Source organism: Pangasianodon hypophthalmus, chromosome 2 (genome assembly GCF_027358585.1).
Source record: "Pangasianodon hypophthalmus isolate fPanHyp1 chromosome 2, fPanHyp1.pri, whole genome shotgun sequence".
Classification (NCBI taxonomy): Eukaryota; Metazoa; Chordata; class Actinopteri; order Siluriformes; family Pangasiidae; genus Pangasianodon; species Pangasianodon hypophthalmus.
Window position 1 is genome coordinate 410,001 of NC_069711.1, and position 22,500 is coordinate 432,500.

Consider the following 22,500-nt stretch of genomic DNA (forward strand, 5'->3'; position numbering starts at 1 on the left):
GCCCTGGCGAGTGTGCAACCCGCAGTGAGCGATTAGGAACACAGCCTCTTATTAAATCCGTTAAATCAAAGCTAATTCAGCTAGCTACAAAAAAAATCTCATTCTGTTTAACTGTGTGACTCGGTTTAAACATTTAACCGAATAAAGTGAGATGCTTCATTACGTCAGAACTAGCTAACTCGTACCAGCTAACTAGTTTTAATAAATGTAATCGTTTTGAATGCTAAACGGAGAAATCGCAGGATTAGCGACGTATGCTAATACTAATACTAATGCTAATACTAATGCTAACGCTAATGCTAACAGGTTAGTTGGTTAGTTAGTTGGTTAGTTTAGATGCGGTTGAGTTTGATTTCAGCTCTCTATGTGTGTGTGTGTGTGTGCGTGTGTACGTGTGTGTGTGTGTCACTCGACGCTGAAAAACTTTCAGACCGAGTCACTGGCACGCAAGTACCGCGTCAACACACGTCAGCGACCCGGGGAGCCATTAAAACTCCGCCATCTCCGAGCCGCTGAAGCCCGGAACCGCCGCCATTACACCGCCTTCCCGCCTGAGCAGCGCCGCGCGAGCGCGTTAGCTTCAGCCGAGAGCAAGCGCGCGCGCACACATACACACACACACACTCACACACGTACCTTTAACAGCTCCGTTAATCCGCCGGGGTCGTTACTCAGGTGTCCGTTATCAAAACGTGACGTAAAAATGTACTTATGAATGTTATTAATCTGTTTCTATACCTATTAAAAAAAAAAGCTAACTAACTAGCTGGCTTGTTTTTTTCCAGAAGGCTGTCTTAACGCCCCGCCCACTAGAGGTCTCTGTGACGTCATCCCACCAACGGCGTTCTGATTGGTCGCGCTGCACAGTACTCTTCAGTAATGAAAAAAAGAAGTTTATTTTCCTACAACAGCACGTCACTAAGTGTTTTATTCCTCTTACACCACGTGGACTCGATAACGAGTACAATGCTATTTAGTGCACAATGACGTCACACATTCAAAATTAATTTAAGTTACTTCCTGTTCTCACTTCCATTACTATCAGTTGTTGCCTCACTTTCTCTCGAAGTTAATGACGCCGATTGTTACGCTTGTTACCGAGAAACCGCAAAAACAAGAGTAAACTCCTCTGTCCTGACGATTAAAAAAGTTACAGCTTTACCTCCGACTGTTACAGAGCGCTGACACTGGAGACTCCTTCCATAAACACACGTCTTCTCACAAAATATCAACGATTACACACATTCGTCCGCTGTACACGTCCCTGCGAATGAGCTGTTGCTATGGAAACGATAACATATTAAAACGAACGTTCTAATTAGGAAACGTGTAATTTTCCAAAAAGCTCTGACTTGTGTAATATTTCCAAGATGATCTAGCTAGACTGGAAATGAAAACGCTAACATATGGAACAAAATTAGCTAACATTAGTTGACACAAAATCTAAACATGTCTAATTTGTTCTGTAACTTTCTGGAATTGCGTACGATAAGTGAAGAAATATTCATTAGTTTGCGAAAAGGTTTCGATTAAAAAGGGTTAAAATGGGAAAAGTAGTTTAACTACACGGAGGCTACATACGCGTTTACGAATTACAGATAATAACATATCAAAAGAAGCTGTACGATAAATTTCGTTCTCATTAACAGTCACTTTCGCACACGGAATGTGGAATAAAGTATCGAATTTACATATTAAGAAAGTGAAATATAGCTAATCAGTGTTACTTAGGTAATAATAACATAATAACATAATTAATTACAAATAAATTAATTAAAAAAAAAACAGTGATGACATCACCTGACGACTGAGACACAACAGATGAGCGAAACACTTGTAACAGTTTTTTTGTCTTTAGCCCCGCCCACTTGTGTAACTGTCACTTTACCACAGACTTACCAGTGACGTAAAAACCGCAGCGTCTCTGAAATTCCTCTCTGATGTTCAGCGTGCGAAATCTCTCCCATGTTTAAACTTGATTAATTTCCTTTCGCGACGCTCTCATGTCCTGTTCGTTGTTCTTGTAACGTTTCTGAAGAAGCTCCGCCCACCTTCATTCCTGTTTGTGTAAAAATGTGTGTGTGTGTTACCTCATGCTCACAGAAAGCGTTATGTGATACACACGAGGGCTGGGCGATACGACCATACAGTATCGATATCGCGAAAAATTATGTCACAATCCGCATTCCTGAGAAATCACACTACATTTTTTTATTTTATTTATTTATTTTTTTTACATTTGTAATGCTTTTTTTAATAATTACAAGTGGAACTCAGTTTTAATGTTAAAATTGTGTACTTAATTTTTTTCCTCCTTTTCAGTGTTAAATATTTCTAAAAAAGTTATTTTTAATGACTTTATAAATATTATTTTTAAAATCTAAAAAATTAAATGAATTCATTCATTTTTAACCTGAATTAGTTTAAATTTATTTTTTTTTCCCCACACAGATTATATTCATTGAGATAATGGATTCTTTTAGTTTATATTATTATTTTTTTAACCCAGATTATTTTAGTTTAGATCATTTTTTAAAATATTAAAATTAAAATAAATAAATTATGTCTTTAATTTATTAATTCATTAAAGAAAGTATCATCACCAGGTTGTTTTTTTGTTTTGTCTTTTTTCTCCTCGTTATTGTTTAAAGTGTAGCGTAGAATTCACATTGCCTTTAATATTGTCACAATGTGGGTGATCGAATTAAAAATATTGGCACCCTATATGTTTTTGTTTTTTTTTTTTAGGGGGCGTAATATCAAGTTGTACTGGGTAAAGAAAATGAAAAATGGCGTAAAACAAGGAAGTTCAATTCTGATCAATCTCTAGGGGGCGCTGTGGTGCACATTTCTACACAGAAATAACTTTATTTCAATTTCAAGCATCAAATCACAAAAATCTGGAAAAGTTTTCATGTTGGAGTGTAAACGAGGGAAAACGACTGTCATGTGATCTCCACAATTCCAAGATGGTGGACTGTATTTCAATGAATTTTATTATGATTAAGAATTTAAATTAATGTGTAACCTCTCTGTTCAGAAGACAAATAAAATAATTGGAACTGATGTAAAGATTTAATATTTTCACATTTCACTTTGGACAGGAAACTGGACGTGGTGAAAAATGCGTTAGTGTGTTTGCGGCGTGGGTGTGAACTCAAAGTTGGTGTGAACTTGGCATCAGTGTGTATTTGGCATTAGTGTGATCTCGGCGTTTGTGTGAACTCGGCATTACAATATGGAAATAAGTGCAGTGTATTGCTGTGAATCAGCCTGGAGTCACTCTACTGCCATTTCTGTTGTTTCATCACGTCTATAAGTCTTAGATGATGTTTGTTGGTCTTCAAAATCTTCATGTTCATATTTTCTTTTCTGCAATATAATTACTGTACTTATTATTCAAATTCCAAATGTCTGGAGTACTTCACCACTCTGTAACACATCAATGCTGCAAAATAAATGCCTTTTATTCTTTTTTTTTGCATTTAAATATAAAACAGGAATTAAACCAATGTACAAAATGAAATGAGGGAAAGTGAACAGGGGAGGAGAGGGTTGCATATCATCATGACGTCCACATTTATATTCATACACGGCAAGAAAGTGGCACAAAATCATCAAGCCTAGTTATTATTATTATTATTATTATTATTATTATTATTATTATTATTATTAAACTGAAACACAAGAGGACAATGTTATCAGGTCATGGGCTGTGTCTCAAATGGAGTACTTTTAGTGTGAAGTTTGATCACATGATGTGTGAAATCTGTCGAAAAGTGAAGCGTGTTCTGATGTTTAGTGCAAAATCTTTACGATTTATTTAAAACGTGATCGTACTGCGTTACAGATAATCTGCTACTGTAGTGTGTAGTGCAGAGTACGGAATTTGAGACGCAGCTCGGATTCCTGATTTAGTGCTCTGTGTGTGTGTGTGTGTGTGAGTGTTTGTTACCGTATCCCACAATGCAACACGGTCGTACATTTTAACAGGAAAAGGCAGGAAATCTCTGACAGCAGGGTCGCCAGGTTCGTGAATTTTACATCCTTTAGATGATTAATATCTCTATATCAGAACAACATACTTAGCCGACCCTCAAACTCATCACCATGGAAACGCCTGAAACATTCTGACTTACTCTTTTACACATTAATTATTTATTACTATCTTTAATAAAACAAGATCATTTATGACGTTATGATGTTGGTGACTTGGGATTTGTTTGTTGAGTTTTTTAAGCAGACCTGGCAACCCTGTTCCCTTCAGACAGATTTCCCTTAATATATACATAAACATTATCCAGATAAATTCACACACACACACACACACACACACACACACACACACACTGCTCATGATTGTTGTAATGTAATTTTTAAATAATTGTAATAATTTTTGTGATGTATTTTATTGCGTTGCCAAACACTACAGCGCAATTTGTGGCATGAAAACTCTCAAAAGTCTCCACAATAAAAGTAAAACGTGCTCGTTTTGTGTTGTGAGACTCTTCTGGCGTTCCATACACACGCCTTGTTTAGCGCGTTGATTGGCTTCCAGCAGATTATAAAATAGCACTTGATCCAGCGCATCCTATAATTATTTTACATTTTATTTTTTAATATCGTGAAAGTTATTCATGCACAGCTTACTGAAGTTAGGAGACACTAAATCGAGGTCATGAAATTGTAAACTGTGTGATTTTATCAGAATATTTTGATTTGTAGAATTAATAAAATAATGCCAGTGTTTGTGCTATGTTGAATGATAAGCTGACCGAGCACTCGTTCATTCAGTAACTAGTTACTTCACTCATCTTCAGTGACTATTTTTAGCTTTTTATCATTGTTTATATTTTGGGAAATAGAACGTTAAAGCTACCTGCTGTAAAGCTGCTTTGCGCTGGCAAAGTTCATTCAAATTCAACTTTGTCCCAGTTTACGTTAAACTTTTCACAGCGCGTTTTATCTCGTCTTCTCCGAAAGAGGACTAAAGACAGAACCTTTCTCTGTTTGAGATGTAGAAACATGCAGAATGGGCTAGCTCTCTGAATGGTCTTTGAATGTTTTCAAGCGCGTCTTTGTGACGTAGCACGGCTTCAACCTCGCGGTAAAAATGCTCATCATTCGTACAGTTAAGTGCAAAACGCTGATCGTCTGAAAGCAGCCGTAATTCTTTATAAAAATAAATGTGAGAGTGAGCAGGATTGGGATTTTAAAAAACAGTCCTACGTACACCTCAGATCAGAACTGTGCTTTTGAGACGTGTCTGATTTTGGTGAAACTCTATAACTGTAGAATTCATCGGAATAGAGATGTGTGTAATTTCAGTATGAACTCATCACCATACACTTTACTCAACTTCTCTAAATATCATTAGTATAAAATCAGCTCCTCTCTTTCGGGTTTAAAACCAAAACCAATCGAACGCGATCATTCGGGGATCAACAGTGTGAACAAGACATTATTATAAACAGGGATGAGAAATGATTTGTTTTTCATTTTGGTTCGTTCTGAAGAGAAATTATATTTTTACCGTTCCTGCTCCAGCGTTCCACGTCACGCCTCTTTAGTTGGAAATGTAATAAAATGACAGTTAATACTGAACGCTGCATTCAACCAGAAACTTGTTTGTTTATTCATTTATTTATTTATTTATTTATAACATCTAACATCGTATCTTTCTGTAGCCAGGCAGGAAGTGACCCATTTGAATTCTGGACAGGAAGTAAGGCATACTGGGAAATGTTTAGGCGTAAGCTATATCTTCCTGAAATCAAACGGAAAACTAACGTTTTTAACGTTAAACAGTTTTTAAAATAACATTTTCACTTTGGAACAATTCAGAGCGATTTTATTCACGTTCTCTGAAAAATTTCTTTTCATTTTTTTATTTTTATTTTCATTCCCTGTAATGTTTCTAATCCCTGATTAGAAAAGTAACTGATCATAAATGACTTATGTACACACCATGCAGGTTACACACACGACATTTTACCTCCTCACACACATACACACACGCACACACACACACACACACACACACACACACACACACACACGCTGTAGAGTAAACAATGTGAATATCATGTTGTCTGTGAAATACAGGTGTAAATTATCACAGCACGGTTTCCTCTCATCTCCTGCAGCACTCCACTTTCTCACGCACACAAAATAAAGACTGAAGGAATACCGTAAAGTTTCTGTTCGCTGAAAGAGTGAGAGAGTGAAAGAGTGAAAGTGTGAAGCCGAGCGTACACGAGGAAATGAAGGAAGAGAAACAGCAAGTGGTTATTTACAGTCTCAGTGATGTGCACGTTAGATCAGTTTATAATCAGATCCATATTTATACAGAGAAAAAAGGAAATAAGAGAACAGCACAGAACACACACACACACACACACACGCACACACACACGCACACACACACGCACACACACGCACACACACGCACACACACACACCGCATCTTCTTCTCCGTCTCAGTGTGTGTAAAATCTCGGCCTTTGTACAGTTTGTTAGTTTACAGTAATAAAAATGTACAACTTCGTTCCTGCAGGTTAGAAATACTACAAACACGTCCTGATTTTTTATAGAAGCACCTTAATATGAGAGCAGTGTGTGTGTGTGTGTGTGTGTGTGTGTGTGTGTTAAATCTCAGTGCAGGTTTGTTAATATATTTAGTTGTTTATTTATTTACACATCCATTTTACATTCCTGTTACGGGTCTTTATTAGTAGTGATGGATTGAAATGAAGAAAAAAAAATTCTGGACCTGAAATAAAATTTGAATAAATTTTAAATAAATTTAATAAATTATTTCACTTTTAATGATTTAAGAATTACTGCCTAATTAAAAAAAAGGATATTTAATATTATGTAATATTTAAAATTATTTATTAAAAAATGTCACTCTTTGATCTGATTGGTTTTAATCATCATCCTCGTAGCTTTTATAAAGTGTCTAGGTCAAAATAACTAAAAAATATAAATAAAATGTATTTCACACACACACACACACACACACACACACACACACACAGAGCGGACAGTGTGTAAAACATGAGAGTGAAGTTCCTCTTTAATGGACTGTTTTAAATAATGAAGTTGTAAATGAAAGTTTTATTTAATTCAGTGTTTGTACCAAAAAAACATTTAAAATCTCTGAGTTTCTGCATAAATAAACTTTAAGACCTGGTTCTACATGCGGAAATGTTTTTTTTTTTAATTGAAACAATTTTTTATACAACAGATCTTTTAAAAAGTGCGTAAACTGAGAGCTCAGTGAGAAGAACGACGACTAAATGACTTCAATTAGTTTTTAAAATATAACGAAGAGAACAATGATGTGCTTATAAGTAATAAATTATAGTGACGGGACCTGATTTTTTGATTTATTTATTTTACTCACAGCCCATGATGAGAACTCAAGCTGAGCGTGAAGCACGTGAAGATCTGGAGATGTTCTCCTCACATGTTGTAGGCCACGTATATGGGGTCCAACTGATCGGCCAGGAAGGAGTCTCTCAGGTGCATCCTCTGCTTCTCTCCGCGGGAGTTGATGGGGATGACGCCGGGGTCCACGATCACCACCACGCCCACGATCAGGTGATGTTCCTCCAGAACCACGTTGGTGATCAGAGGCACCAGGTCCAGCGCGTCCTGCTCCGAGCCGCACAGCTCCGACACCACCACCAGCAGATTAGTCCAGGTGAACACGGCGCTGAGGAGAAACACCACCACATACAACACCATCAACACCACATACCCTCTACTGGCTGAATTCTGCACTCTGATTGGTCAGAAGGTGTTGATTAATTCTCTATAACAGCAGCTCTGACAGTAGAGCACGTTTATACGTTATCGTTTCTATAGCAACAGCTCGTTCACAAGGACGTGTACAGCGCTCGAGTTTATAAATGGATTTTAAAAATCATTGATATGGTGAAGTTTTCATAAAGTAAGGAGATGTTTATTTAACATTTATGGAAGGAGTCTCCAGTGTCAGCGCTTTGTGACAGTCAGAGTTTCTCTTATCAACTTTAAGAGAGAAAAGTGAGGGAACGACTGTTTATAGCTGCTATAACGTAAGTGAGAACATGAAATATCTATAAACCAATAAAAAGTGTGATGTTCTTTAATAAATAAAAATGGGAATTGTTGGTAAATTGCTGTGGTAGAAGAGGAATAAAACACTGTTATACGAAAGCACTCACTGCTCAATATTTCAGCAGAACATTAACACACAGTGTTTATTACTCATTTAAATATCAGGGCGTGGCCAATGAGTTGATTGACAGCTAGTATTATTTGACAGACCAGGGCGAGTTTCTCATGTCCTCATCTTACAGATTTGATGTTTTTTTTTTAAATGTTTGCTCGTGCTGATGTGGTGAAATCTCACAGTGCGCAAAACTTTACTAATCAGCTGTTTTTTTCTGATAAGCAGCTCAGTTTGATTCCTCTGATAAATGAAATAATTAAAGCATTTAATTTAACAGTGCAGGTTTTGTTTTTCACATAGCTGTGCCATTGCTATGGTTACCACAGCAGGGAGGTGCCACCCGCAGGAACCTTTCAAACAAGAACCAGAGAGCAATTTGTGGTTCGTATGCAACGAAAACCGCAACTCGGAATTTCTGATGTACGACCAGGAATTACCAAGGAAAACCCTCCCTCACCTCGGAATTCCTACTCTGAAAGTCAGGAAGGTTCAAGGAGTGACATCAAATCAACAAATATACATCACTCATCACAGCTAGCGGCTAACGAAAGACTAACATGGAGGCGTATGTTTTGTTTTTTTTTCCCATTTTGTAGCTTGAATGTACGGAGGTCAAAAAAGACTTAATTCCAAGTTCTAATTTCCTGCATGTGACTTAAGCTGAATGCAGCATTATATATATGTGTGTGTGTATATATATATATATATATATATATATATATGTATATATATATATATATATATATATATATATATATATATATATATAAAGGGGGCGTGTCTGCAGGGAGCAGGCCCCGCCTCTGGTTTCGGGGACTCCGGGCTCGTACCTCTCTCCGATGCTGCGGTGAGCTCGCTGCACGCTGGTCTCTATGTCGATGGGGTGATAGCGCAGTCCTCTCAGCTCCAGAGTCTCGTCCAGAGAACCAACGATGAACAGAGCGTCATGTCTCTCTGACACAGGAACACAAACACCACCATGACACACCACGTCGTCACGATTAGGGAGGCATCAATACCACTGTTTTCAGAACATCATGTTTTTTGGTTCTGGATATCGATATCGATACTGATACTGAAATGAACCTCGCTGAGGATTAATCAGTCCAGGACGTTTTATTTCATTGTTTAAATATCAGCCTTGAAAAATCGCACACGTGTGTTTGTGCACTTACACTATCAGACTCATTCGATACACGTTAGTGAGTTGGGGTTTTGTTTCACTTCGGAAAAGCGTTTCTGTACAGCTACAAGTATGTCGCTTTTTTTTCATTGCGTCGCTGACCGATAGCGGCTGATCATCAAGAACAATCACCTAGTGTTATCTTTACATGCTTCTTCTCACATCTGCTGCAGCAGTGTCCTGAGGTTTATGTGTCTCAGTGCTCGCAGAAATGAAGTGCTCTCTCTCTCTCTGTCTCTCTGTCTCTCTCTCACATGCGGCAGCTTCTCTCTACACTCGCGTCACCGCTCAACGCTCATGATTTTAGTCGTAATTCCCACGCTTGCTGATACAGCTCTGCACGCTCAGACCTGCCGTCCTCACACTGTTTATTAAACACACTGTTTAAACACCATAAAGATGTTTTATGACTTGTATTGTAGGAAGACGCTTTAGTTCCTCTTCTCGATATATTTCTCGATAGTTTGCTCTGCTTTGATCATTAATCATAAAATACATCCAGCTGGCTGTCGTGTCGTATCTGTTCATTAGCGCAACGCTGTACACTGGGATTATGTCACAGAGCATCGCCTGGTATCAGAGGCTCGGATCAGAGCGTTTTGACGTGTAAGCGAGCAGGTTAATGGACCGACAGCAGTGTCAGTATCTCTGTCTCACCCCCGCTGGAGTCAGTGAGCTCGGTCCTCTTGACGAAGCCGAGGTATCCCGTCCTGGCCCACAGTGTGTGTGGATCTCCGAAGCTCAGTTTGGTGTTGAAGTGGTCGGCCTGCAGACTCTCCTCCCCGTAGATGGTGTAGTAACCCGACGCCGTGTGAGGACTGTTCACCCAGATCTGACAGACACGTCAAGAGAGCGTAGGGTCAAAGGTCATGTTTTAAAACCATTTAAAACACTTTCTCAGCGAGTCTGTTTTTAACTGTTTCGGGGGCGGAGCAATGATGTCACTCAGTTACAGGTTTGATGGCCAATAGGAAGTGTTTACTGACAGAGCTACGAAAAGATGTTTGTTTCTTCACACACACACACACACACACACACACACACACACACACACCTTCAGCAGACAAGAGTCTCCTAAACACACAAAGAAATTGGATGAGATTTAAAAAATAAACAAAAAAATTAGGATTAAAAAAAAAAAAAAAAAACTTCTAGGATTTTAAAAAACAAAATGTTTTTAAGACAATTTAAAAGAACTTCCAAAAATATTTAGGATTTAAAAAAAAAAATTACAAAAAAAAAAACTTTTGGGATTTAAAAAAAAACCCTGAGATTTAAAAACAAAAATCTTTTGAGATTTAAAAAAACAAAAACATTTAAGATTAAAAAAACTTTTGGAATTTAAAAGTTCTGGTTGTCTTTTTAAAGAAACTTTAAGAGTATGTTTAAAAAAACGAAAATGTTTGTTGCCATAGTAACAGTGAAATCTATTCTGGTATGTTTGATGCTGTGATTAAATGAATCTGTGAGGAAACGAGGATGTAAATTTAAACTCTGAGACTGAAATATGACTTTAATAACTGAGGGGTGTTTCCAAATTTGCATATTCATGAATATTCATAGCTCCTGGTGTTTTTAATAAGAGTGAACGTGTGGAGATGTTCCTCAGGAGATTTTCACACACACACACACACACACACACCTCTCCCAGATGAGAGTCTCCCAGAGGTCCTCTGGTCTCAGGATTTACGATCACCACCCTCACACCAGGAAGGATCTAAACAAAGAAGATGAGGAGATATTTGTAGAAGATGGTGATGATTTATTCAAATGTGATTAAAAGTGGGAGGAGCTTAACTCACTGTTCCAGACTCCATTAGAGGAAGAGACTGAGGCGCTCCTCTCTCGACCAGCCTCACCCTGACACACACACACACACACACACACACACACACACACACACACACACACGTACACACAGCATGGACAATTACTATATTATATAAACAATATTCACAACAATGTCTCCAGTTATTTGGAAGTTACAGTTGTATGCAATAGTTTGGGCAAATTACAAATTACCCCCGGCCAAATTACATATTTTGTTGATACTTTACAGTGAAAATAAATGACTTATTATGACATTAGAAAATAGAAAATAATAAAATAGTAATTGTGGCATGTGCAAAAGTTTGGATACGCGTCCAGGTGTAAAGTCGGACTTGTTAGGCAGCTGAAGAACTGTCGTTAGGAAGAACAATTCCTGAGCGTAATAAATTCTCAGACTCTTCAAGCCTTGTGCCAAAGGGGGTGTCCAAACTTTTGCACATGCCACAATGACTATTTTTAAATTAATCAAATATAAAGTAGCTGCACATCAACATTTGTAGAAAATACATTTTTAATAGTTTGCTGCAGAGATTATGTTTACTTCTTTTCACTTCAAAAATCAACAAAATATGTGATTTGATGACAAACTTTTGCATACAAAGGTATATGTGACATAGATTTGATTTTAAGATAACGCTTTATTACAGCAGCAGAACAAGAGACAAAAAGCACTGCAAGCACTGCAGATGAATAATAAAATATAACTTAAAAAATTAAAAAAGTGTAAATGTATAAAACTGTAAAGAATACAGATAATAAAGAACATAAGTGTGTGTATGTGTGTGTGTGTGTGTGTGTGTGTGTGTTGTACCTGTCATGTCGGAGAGACTTCATGTCAACATACACAGTAGAGGGGTCTGGTCCAGTTGTACCCTGAGAGACACACACACACACACACACACACACACACACACCTTATTTAATTGCCCTTTATACACAGACGACACACAGGTGATACAAAGGAGACAAACAGGTGATACCCAGACAACACAGAGGTAATACACAAAACAACACACAGGAGACACACAGGAGACACACAGGTGACACACAGGAAACACACAGGTGACACGCAGGTGACACACAGGAGACACACAGGTGACACACAGGAGACACACAGGAGACACACAGGTGACACGCAGGTGACACACAGGAGACACACAGGTGACACGCAGGTGACACGCAGGTGACACGCAGGTGACACACAGGAGACACACAGGTGACACACAGCTCCTGTACCTGTAGACAGATGGCGAGGTTGACTCTGGAGCCGAAGGCGGTGCTGACGGCGCGGGTGGAGAGCCCGAGATCTTTAAACAGTTTGGAGAAGGACTGAGTGAGAGCCAGACGTGGACGTTCTTCAGCAACGACCACGCAACTCCTCACACACGCCAGGTTCACTCCCCGAGCCTTCACACACACACACACACACGCAGAGGTCCATTTCATCCAGGACAGATGTGTGTGTGTGTGTGTGTGTGTGTGTGAGTGTGTGTGTGTGTGTGTGTGTGTATACCTTCAGCATGTCGGTTTGTCCCCCGAGTCCCTTCGTACACAGCTCCATGACGGAGTAGGAGCAGAACGTGTCTCTGATGCGGTACTGACTCAGCGTGCTCAACCACAGAGACAACGAACTCTCCAACTCCAGAGGAGGAATCAGGATGGACTGATGACCTGAGTACACACTGCACACACAAACATTGCAATTAATTTACTTTGAGAAACAAATAATAAATCATGATCATGAAGATGCCACAGGGCGATTAGGATGTGTTTCACTGTAGTGACCTGTAGAGGGAGCCATTTTAATAAAAATAAGAACCTCTACGCGCGCATCTAATGTAACAACATGGGAAAAGAGGAGAGTGTGTGTGTGTGTGTGTGTGTGTGTGTGGTTACCTGGCGAGACACCAGAGCACGAAGCCGAGTCCGCAGTACGGGTCGAGGCAGATGGCGAGTTGGCGAGAGGAGTACAGCTCACACTGCAGCTTTATGGAGCGACACAGAGCACTGACCGCCGAGTGAGAGATCTGACAAACAACCAATCAGATACTCAGATACACACACCACAACCAATCACACACTCAGATAAACACACCACAACCAATCAGATTCTCAGATGTACACACACAACAGCCAAACAGATGCTCAGATCCTCAGGGTCTCTAATTTGCATATTAATGCATATGTATAACTTGTGGTATTTTAGAGTTTCAGTCGTGTTTTTCAGTTTATTACACGTCAGGCAGTTTATTATGGCACACTGATGACGTGGAGCAGCCTGTAAGATGGCGGCGTGTGTTCTCACCTTGACTCCCGTGAGCATGCCCGTGGTGGACACGCTGAAGTCCAGGTAAGCGATCACATCAGCAGACGGAGGTTTGTAAATGTTTGGAGGACGTTTACGAGGAAGATCATCTGAGAGACGAAAGCAGAGCGGGAGAAATAACCCCGATTAATTCTACACTCAATTCTACAATCCAGATCTACAGAACTCAGTACTAAAGCTCTGATAGAGCTTCATGTCTGATCTAGAACCGTTCCACACACATCCACGGCTGGAAACACGAGCACGCTGAATAGGCTTAAAAAACAACGTAAAAAATACATTAAAAGCTAAAATGAGGTTAAAAAAAGAGGTTAAAAGGGTTAAAAAGAGGTGGAATGTATAAAGGGGTGGAAATAACAGTAAAGAAAGATGAGAACGTGTGAGAAAATGTGAAAAGATTAAAGAAAGGTAAAAGAGTGAAAAAGGTGAAAAACAGTGTTTAATGAGCGTTTTAAAACGTTTACATTTCAAAATCAGTGAAAGTTTAGAATTTTCCATAATGAAGAAAACACGAGAGCTCTGATAGGTCTGTTTCCATGGATACGGTTCCGGTACCTGGTCTAGAACCGTTCCACACACTTCCATGAAGAGAAACACAGATTCAGTTCCAGATGATTTGCAGCTCATATGCAGCAGATTGAGTGTATCTGACAGCACCATGGAAGAGTCCATGTGTGATGTTGAACGGGGGTGTTCATACCTGTGTCTATTATGATGGGCCAGGTTTTTATGTTGACTGAAGCAGCAGCTTCTTTAGATCTGAGGATCTTGGTGAGAATCTGAGTGGTGAGGATGCAGGCGGCTTTACTCACCTGTAAGAGACGGAGCCCACATTCATTATTCCCTCAAACACCCCTACAACAGGCTGTACCATTTCATCTAACTCACCTCTTCTAATATTCAGAGCTTTATAAAGAATAAACCAACGTATGATGAAGCAAAGTTACTGCTACTGCTCTGACCTTGATTATTTTCCTGTAACAGCACATCCCCAAGTGTTTTATTCCTATTACAGCGTTGTGATGTTACTGCAGTTAGCAAGTCTTATATTTTAAATCAAACTGTTAATTAAAATGCTGCAGCCAGCATTAATATTTTTTAACATTACGTGAAATTTGAAAACAATCATTCTATACACAATATACACTATATAATGAATTTTTTTAAATGTATTAAAGCTAATGCATGATATGATGGACATTACATTTTTGATTGAGAAATACACCTTGTGATTGACAGTTAATACGTGTCATATGATTGGCTAGCTCTAACACTCAACGTGATGATGCATCAAATGAGCGACTGTAAACGTTTCAATAGACATAAGATAGAAATAAGAAAAAAAATTCAACTGAGTGTCTGACACTCTGGTCAGAGTTTGTATAAAAGAAATCTGTAAACACACACACACACACACACACACACACACACTTACGTCGATGATCATGCGGACTGTAGGCAGCGTGGCTGAGAGGTTCTGTGGGTGTGGTGGCCTGACGGTGACGGGAATACACCCCGCGTACAGGCAGCCATAAAACGCTGCAATCAGATCAATACCTGCACACACACACACACACACGCACACACACGCATACACACACGCACACACACGCATACACACACGCACACAGACACACACACACGCACTCTTCATGAAAAATGTTCTTGGAAAAAATGTAGTAGACTGAGCTCATTTGATGCTGACAGGAGAGCTACATTTATTTTGTTATTTTTAATAAAGTAATACTTCTAGTGCAGATAAACATCTAAAAAACATTTAAAATATTTAAAATGATGAAAAAATTATTAATTTTTGCATCTTTGGGACTTTCTCTGCTTAATAAACTGAGAGATTTTTAACATGCTGCATTTTCTGTGATAAACAAACAGTTATGCTGGCTGATGTTCACTCTAAAACATTATACAACATTAATAAAACATTAATATCATTAATATTAATTATACACTCATTAATATTCAGTACACGCTAATCAATATTCATTATGCATTTACATATTGAATATTAAATCTTTTTTTTTACTCTTACGAGATGTTAATACCAGGTCTGATTAGGATATAGTTATACCTAATGAATGAAAACACTCTGTGTGTGCGTGTGTGTGTGTAGATGAGTGTGTGTGTGTGTGTGTGTGTGTGTGTGTGTAGATGAGTGTGTGTGTGTGTGTGTGTGTGTGTGTGTGTTGTCCACCTGGTGGGTATAACAGCACCACGTTCTCTCCGATGCTAATTCCACTTCTCTCCATGAGAGCAGCAGCGATCTTCTCAGCTCTTTTGTGAAGTTGTACACATGTAGCTGTGCAAACTGCCACGCCCTGTACACACAAACAGACAAATAATAAAGAGACATTTATATATACACTCACCGTCCACTTTATTAGGAACACCTGTACACCTGCTCATTCATGCAGTTCTCCAATCAGCTGTCCAGTGTGAGGGAGTCTGTGCTCATGAGAGCCTCAGATTCCTGTTCTCGGCTGACAGGAGAGGAACCTGACGTGGTCTTCTGCTCTTGTAGCTCAAGGATTGATGTGTTGTGTGTTCTGAGATGCTTTTCTGCTCACCACGGTTGTAAAGAGTGATTATATGAGTTATTATAGATTTCCTGTCAGCTCAGACCAGTCTGATCATTCTCCTCTGATCTCTCATCAGCAAGGTGTTTCAGCTGCAGATCCTCCGCTCACAGGATGGTTTTTGTTTTTTGCATCATTCTGTGTAAACTCTACAGACTGCTGTGTGTGAAAATCCCTGCAGGAGATCAGCAGTTTCTGAAAAACTCAAACCAGCCCATCTGGTACCAACAACCATGTCACGGTTAAAGTCACAGAGATCACACTTTTTCTTCACTCTGATGTTTGATGTGAACATTAACTGAAGCTCTTGATCTGCATCTGCATGAGTTTATACACTGTGCTGCTGCCACATGATTTAGGCTGATTTAGATAACTGCATGAATGTGGCAGGTGTTCCTAATACAGTGGACGGTGAGTGCGTGTGTGTGTGTGTGTAAATGTGTGTGTATATGTGTGTGTGTGTGTGTGTGTGTGTGTGTGTGTGTTACCTTCGCATTCAGCAGTACGTACAGCACGTGGTCCGGGTCTGTCTGTGCTCTCCACTGCAGAGCTTCTGACAGATACTGGTGCTGAAGATGGTGAAAATAAATAAAGTGAGCAGCTCTGACGTTAGCGCAGCTTTATACGAATACACTCGGTCTAATACGTTATCGTTTCCATGGTAACAGCTCGTTCACAGGGACAGACTGAAACGTGTGTAAATGGTTCACTGCCGTGGTAAGAGGAATAAAAAGGTAACTCCACTTCATCACACCGTATTAACGCCAATATAAAAGACTGTGTTTTAGTCACGTAGCAGCCTGATATCGTGTCATAACAGTGACATAAGAGTGACTATAAGAATGAAATAAGACTTCTATAAAAGTGTCATAAGAGAAACATAAGACTGTCATAAGAGTGGCACAAGATTGTTATATAAGTAACAGAAGTGTCATAAGATTGTTATAAGAATGAAGTAAGAGTGTCCTAAGACTGTCATAAGAGTGACTTAAGTGGGCCTTAAAAGTGAAATAGGATTGCCATAAGCGCAACAGGAGTGACATAAGAGCAACATTAGAATGTAATAAGTGTCATAAGAGTGTAATAAGTCTGTTATAAGAGTGACATAAGACTCTCAAAAGAGTGACACAGGAGTGACATAAAAGTGAAATAAGACTGCCACAAGACTGACAGGAGTGACATAAGAACAACATAAGAGTGTCACAAGTGTCATAAGAGTGACATACGATTGTCATAAGACCGTTATAAGACTGCCACAACAGTGACATAAAAGTACCATGAAAGTGAATACAGAGTAAACACACAGTGATGTGATGGAGAGTAAAACAAGCAGAGTTACACACACACACACACACACACACACTCACACACTCACACTCACACACACACACACACACACTCACACACACACACACTCACACACACTCACACACACTCACACACACTCACACACTCACGCACACTCACACACTCACTCACACACTCACACACACACTCACACACTCACACACTCACATACACACACACACTCACTCACACACTCACACACACACACACTCACACACTCACACACACACACTCACACACACTCACACACACTCACACACTCACACACACACTCACGCACACACTCACACTCACACACACACTCACACACACTCACACACACACACTCACGCACACACACACACACACACACACTCACGCACACTCACACACAAAAGGAAAACAGTAAATGTTTCTTACCATCATAGTGGGCCACATGCACAGCTACATCCACAGGAAGGCATTAAAACACAACACGCAACTCATTCACATTACAGAAGTGTAGATTAAAGGTGTAACTCCCGTGTTGCTCACGCTAATCTCTCTCCACTGTGTGTGATTACAACACGCACGAGAATTTAAACTCACTTCCCTGAAAAGAACAGAATCTCACTCAGAGTGGAAGTGTCAGGGGCAGGTGAGGAACGTTTCGAGGTGTTTGTGTATAAATGAAGCTGTAAATCTGTAAAGCTGTCGAATCGCTCGTTTCTGAGATGAAACTACGTTATCAGAGGGAAGAACGTGTGGTAGTTGTGTAGCTCTGGTGGTGTGTGTTACAGCTGGGTGACATGACGATATAATAATAAAAACAATTTACACAAAAATTTAAACAAAAATAATTTAAACAATTAACCACAAAACAGCTGCCCTTACACTTCCATTCCGAGTGTCTTTCTGCTCTTTTCTCAGTGCAGGGAAATTCTCCTCCATGTTATAATCTCTCACACACACACACACACACAGTAGAGACACATTAGAGAGATAAACAGTAGAGTGGAGTACATCTTTAATAGGTTACAGTGATGGAGTGTGTGTTCTCGTCGTACCTTTCTGACCAGATCTTGGTCCTCGATCATTCCCAGATCTCTTCCTGCTGCCTGAGCGATTCTCTTTCCTGCAACCAGGTTCCCAACCAGGATGGAGGCAGGACCTACACCCACTGTACACACCAAACATAAAGAAGGTACTTCTGCGAAAACATTTCTGAAAAATACTCATCCGTTTAAAAAAACATCTCAGCGTAACGGTGTGCAAACTTTCACACAATGCACCCATGTTTATTTCTACACAGAGACACACAGAGACACACTGAGACACACAGAGACACACAGAGACACACAGAGACACACTGAGACACACAGAGACACACAGAGACACACTGAGAGACACAGAGACACAGAGACACACAGAGACACACAGAGACACACTGAGACACATTGAGACACACAGAGACACACTGAGACACACTGAGACACATTGAGACACACAGAGACACACAGAGACACACAGAGACACACTGAGACACACTGAGGCACACTGAGAGACACACTGAGAGACACACAGAGACACACAGAGACACACTGAGACACCCAGAGACACACTGAGAGACACACAGAGACACACTGAGACACACTGAGATACATTGAGACACACTGAGATACACTGAGACACACTGAGAGACACAGAGACACACTGAGAGACACAGAGACACACAGAGACACACAGAGATACATTGACACACAGAGACACACAGAGACACACTGAGACACACTGAGACACATTGAGACACACAGAGACACACTGAGACACATTGAGACACACAGAGACACACAGAGACACACAGAGACACACTGAGACACACTGAGGCACACTGAGAGACACACTGAGAGACACACAGAGACACACAGAGACACACTGAGACACCCAGAGACACACTGAGAGACACACAGAGACACACTGAGAGACACACAGAGACACACTGAGATACATTGAGACACACTGAGATACACTGAGACACACTGAGAGACACAGAGACACACTGAGAGACACAGAGACACACAGAGACACACAGAGATACATTGACACACAGAGACACACTGAGACACATTGAGACACACTGAGATACACTGAGAGACACACAGAGACACACTGAGATACACAGAGACACACTGAGACACACTGAGACACACAGAGACACACAGAGGCACACAGAGACACACAGAGACACATTGAGACACACTGAGACACACAGAGACACACAGAGGCACACAGAGACACACAGAGACACATTGAGACACACAGAGATACATTGACACACAGAGACACACAGAGACACACTGAGACACATTGAGACACACTGAGATACACTGAGAGACACACAGAGACACACAGAGACACACTGAGATACACAGAGACACACTGAGACACACTGAGACACACAGAGACACACAGAGGCACACAGAGACACACAGAGACACATTGAGACACACTGAGACACACAGAGACACACAGAGACAAACTGAGACACACTGAGACACATTGAGACACACTGAGACACACAGAGACACACTGAGAGACACACAGAGACACACTGACCTGGTTGCTTCTGGCGAGGTTTGGGCATGTTGGTTACACACGTGTGAGGGCACATGAGGATGTTACAGGGATGCAGCGCCCCCTCCAGGAAGAGCTGCTTCGTTTCTGAGGTGTGAATCCCACCCAGAGGAGTTTTGGGCAGCGTGTTAGCAGGAACCAGAGCCAGGCAGTACAGACCCACCTGATGGATGCTGTCTATGGCCTGAAGCACAGAAAATAAAGCAACCAGGTGTAAAATCAGGGTCAAAGGGTTTATTCTGGACATTTTTAAACTATTTTTCCAGACACAGAGTTTGCTGTGTTTGGTTGGGTGTGAAAGCTGTTTTTTTTGCTGTACAGGAGTGTGAAGTGTGTTGAATGTGTTGTCTCCTGTTGTGTTACTTCCTGTTTCAGGTGTCACACTGATGGGGAATGTTGTGGGCAGTAGTCTGAATTATACAGCAGCCACCAGAGGGCGCCAGAGACCTTTCAGCTTTATCCACTCTCACACTATGTCCACTTTGACGCCTCCTCGAACACCTGATCTCTTTCAGCCTGTGACCCGGAAATTGACTGACACCCGCCATCTATAAGGACGTCCCAATTCTTTACGAAAAGCACTTACAGGAGTCAAGGAATGAGGAGAGAGGAGGATATTGGATCACGGATACACCAGTTCCAAAGTCTTTTTTATCTTTCCGTGTGACGTTATAACCTACACTATAAATGTCCTACCTCTCCCCCTTCCCAAAAAAGACACAATAATAAAAACCACAAATACAAAATTAATTATCTTAATTTAAAAAATGGGTATACTGTGCATAAATTCTTGGAAGAACGTCAATTTATATGCCTCACTTAAAAAAAACATAAAAAAATGAGTAGAATCATCTTTCCTTAAAAAGCGAGGACATGAAGTACATGAGGAGGCGGGATTAAAATAAACGAGGAGGCGGGATTAAAGTACATGATGAGCCGTGATTAAAGTAAATGAAGAGGCGGGATTCAAGTAAATGAGGAGGCGGGAATAAAGTAAATGAGGAGGTGGGATTAAAGTAAACGAGGAGGCGGGAATAAAGTACATGAGGAGGCGGGATTAAAGTAAATGAGGTGGCGGGAATAAAGTACATGAGGAGGCGGGATTAAATTAAATGAGGAGGCGGGATTAAAGTAAACAAGGAGGTGGGATTAAAGTAAACCAGGAGGCGGGATTAAAGTAAATGAGGAGGCAGGATTAAAGTAAACGAGGAGGTGGGAATAAAGTACATGAGGAGGCGGGATTAAATTAAATGAGGAGGCGGGATTAAAGTAAATGAGGAGGCGGGATTAAATTAAATGAGGAGGCGGGATTAAAGTAAATGAGGAGGCGGGAATAAAGTAAACGAGGAGGTGGGATTAAAGTAAACCAGGAGGCGGGATTAAGTAAATGAGGAGGCGGGATTAAAGTAAATGAGGAGGTGGGATTAAAGTAAACGAGGAGGTGGGATTAAAGTACATGAGGAGGTGGGATTAAAGTACATGAGGAGGTGGGATTAAAGTAAACAAGGAGGTGGGATTAAAGATGATTAACAGAGAGTGAGAGGAGTTTCACCTGCAGCACTCTGCTCATCCACTGAAAACTGTCCTCTTCACTCGCATCAGGCCTCTGTTCCGCTACGATCACGATCCGCTCATCGTAGAACACCGTCACTGAGAACACTGCGATCCTGTAACACACACACACACACACACACACACACACACACATGTATATGGATATTTTTTGAAAACACAGATTTCCCTAAAATGTGTTTTTATAAAAATCACCACCTACTGGACTGGCGTGATTGTGTGAGTGATATAAAATCTTTTTTGCGTGGTTGTGTAGACAGAGATATTTAAAAAACAAACAATAAAAAAAAAACTTCATGTAGACAGGAATGTTTTTTTGTAAAGGTGGTTAAAAAAAACCTTCATTGTCATGTCATACATTTTCAAAAATATTCGTAAATGTGTGGGCGGGGCTTCAAACTTTCAGTTCTGAATTTCACTGCATGGCCACTGGGTGTCAGTATAAAGCACACACCTGCCCCTGTACACGGTCTTGACCGGCTCCACGGCGAGAGCTGTAGCCACGAGGTCATCAGCGTTGTGGCGACGCCCACTGACCGTCAACAAGCCCTCGTTCTTCCCCACTACGAATATCAGACTGCCCTGAAACACACGAGGAGACGGTGAACACCGTTAAACCACGTTTACAAACAACGGAGAACTATAACATAACTCGGTACTTATCATTTTCAACCATAAACATCATGATTGTGTAATTAAATTACTAATATCTTCATTCAAAAAACAGGACGTGTAAATTAAAAAAATGATTTAATAGATGCCAAAGTGCATCTCAATTACATCTCAACCTATAAATTGAGGTTGTATATAGCCCCGCCCCCTGAAAAATAAAACAAGT

At 40.3% G+C, this 22,500-nt stretch overlaps 2 protein-coding genes across 6 annotated transcripts in view; both read right to left on the reverse strand.

Moving 5' to 3' along the window:
* The window catches only part of atf1 (activating transcription factor 1), an 8,528-nt gene extending 7,704 nt beyond the window's left edge, over positions 1–824 (reverse strand). Inside the window, exon 1 of one of the 2 annotated variants that reach the window (XM_034299219.2) lies at positions 637–824. The gene's annotated coding sequence lies outside the window, so the exon portion shown is untranslated. Of the gene's footprint in view, positions 1–454; positions 581–636 lie in introns of those variants that run through there. The other variant, XM_034299224.2, reaches the window with a different exon arrangement.
* Positions 825–3,446: 2,622 nt separating this feature from the next.
* The window catches only part of dip2bb (disco-interacting protein 2 homolog Bb), a 39,388-nt gene continuing 20,334 nt past the window's right edge, over positions 3,447–22,500 (reverse strand). For 2 of the 4 annotated variants that reach the window (XM_034299021.2, XM_034299024.2), the window contains 19 exons: positions 22,117–22,244; positions 21,643–21,757; positions 20,073–20,274; positions 18,524–18,636; positions 17,898–17,921; positions 16,640–16,720; positions 15,770–15,893; positions 14,996–15,117; positions 14,261–14,372; positions 13,540–13,649; positions 13,131–13,261; positions 12,748–12,916; positions 12,471–12,641; positions 12,046–12,107; positions 11,207–11,264; positions 11,047–11,121; positions 10,062–10,236; positions 9,052–9,175; positions 3,447–7,720 (listed from right to left, as the gene is read on the reverse strand). In XM_034299021.2, coding sequence (XP_034154912.2) covers positions 7,468–7,720; positions 9,052–9,175; positions 10,062–10,236; positions 11,047–11,121; positions 11,207–11,264; positions 12,046–12,107; positions 12,471–12,641; positions 12,748–12,916; positions 13,131–13,261; positions 13,540–13,649; positions 14,261–14,372; positions 14,996–15,117; positions 15,770–15,893; positions 16,640–16,720; positions 17,898–17,921; positions 18,524–18,636; positions 20,073–20,274; positions 21,643–21,757; positions 22,117–22,244 — 2,349 coding nt within the window. In that variant the 3' untranslated portion in view covers positions 3,447–7,467. The remainder of the gene's footprint in view (positions 7,721–9,051; positions 9,176–10,061; positions 10,237–11,046; positions 11,122–11,206; positions 11,265–12,045; positions 12,108–12,470; positions 12,642–12,747; positions 12,917–13,130; positions 13,262–13,539; positions 13,650–14,260; positions 14,373–14,995; positions 15,118–15,769; positions 15,894–16,639; positions 16,721–17,897; positions 17,922–18,523; positions 18,637–20,072; positions 20,275–21,642; positions 21,758–22,116; positions 22,245–22,500) is intronic. The other 2 variants (XM_034299028.2, XM_034299033.2) reach the window with 1 other exon arrangement.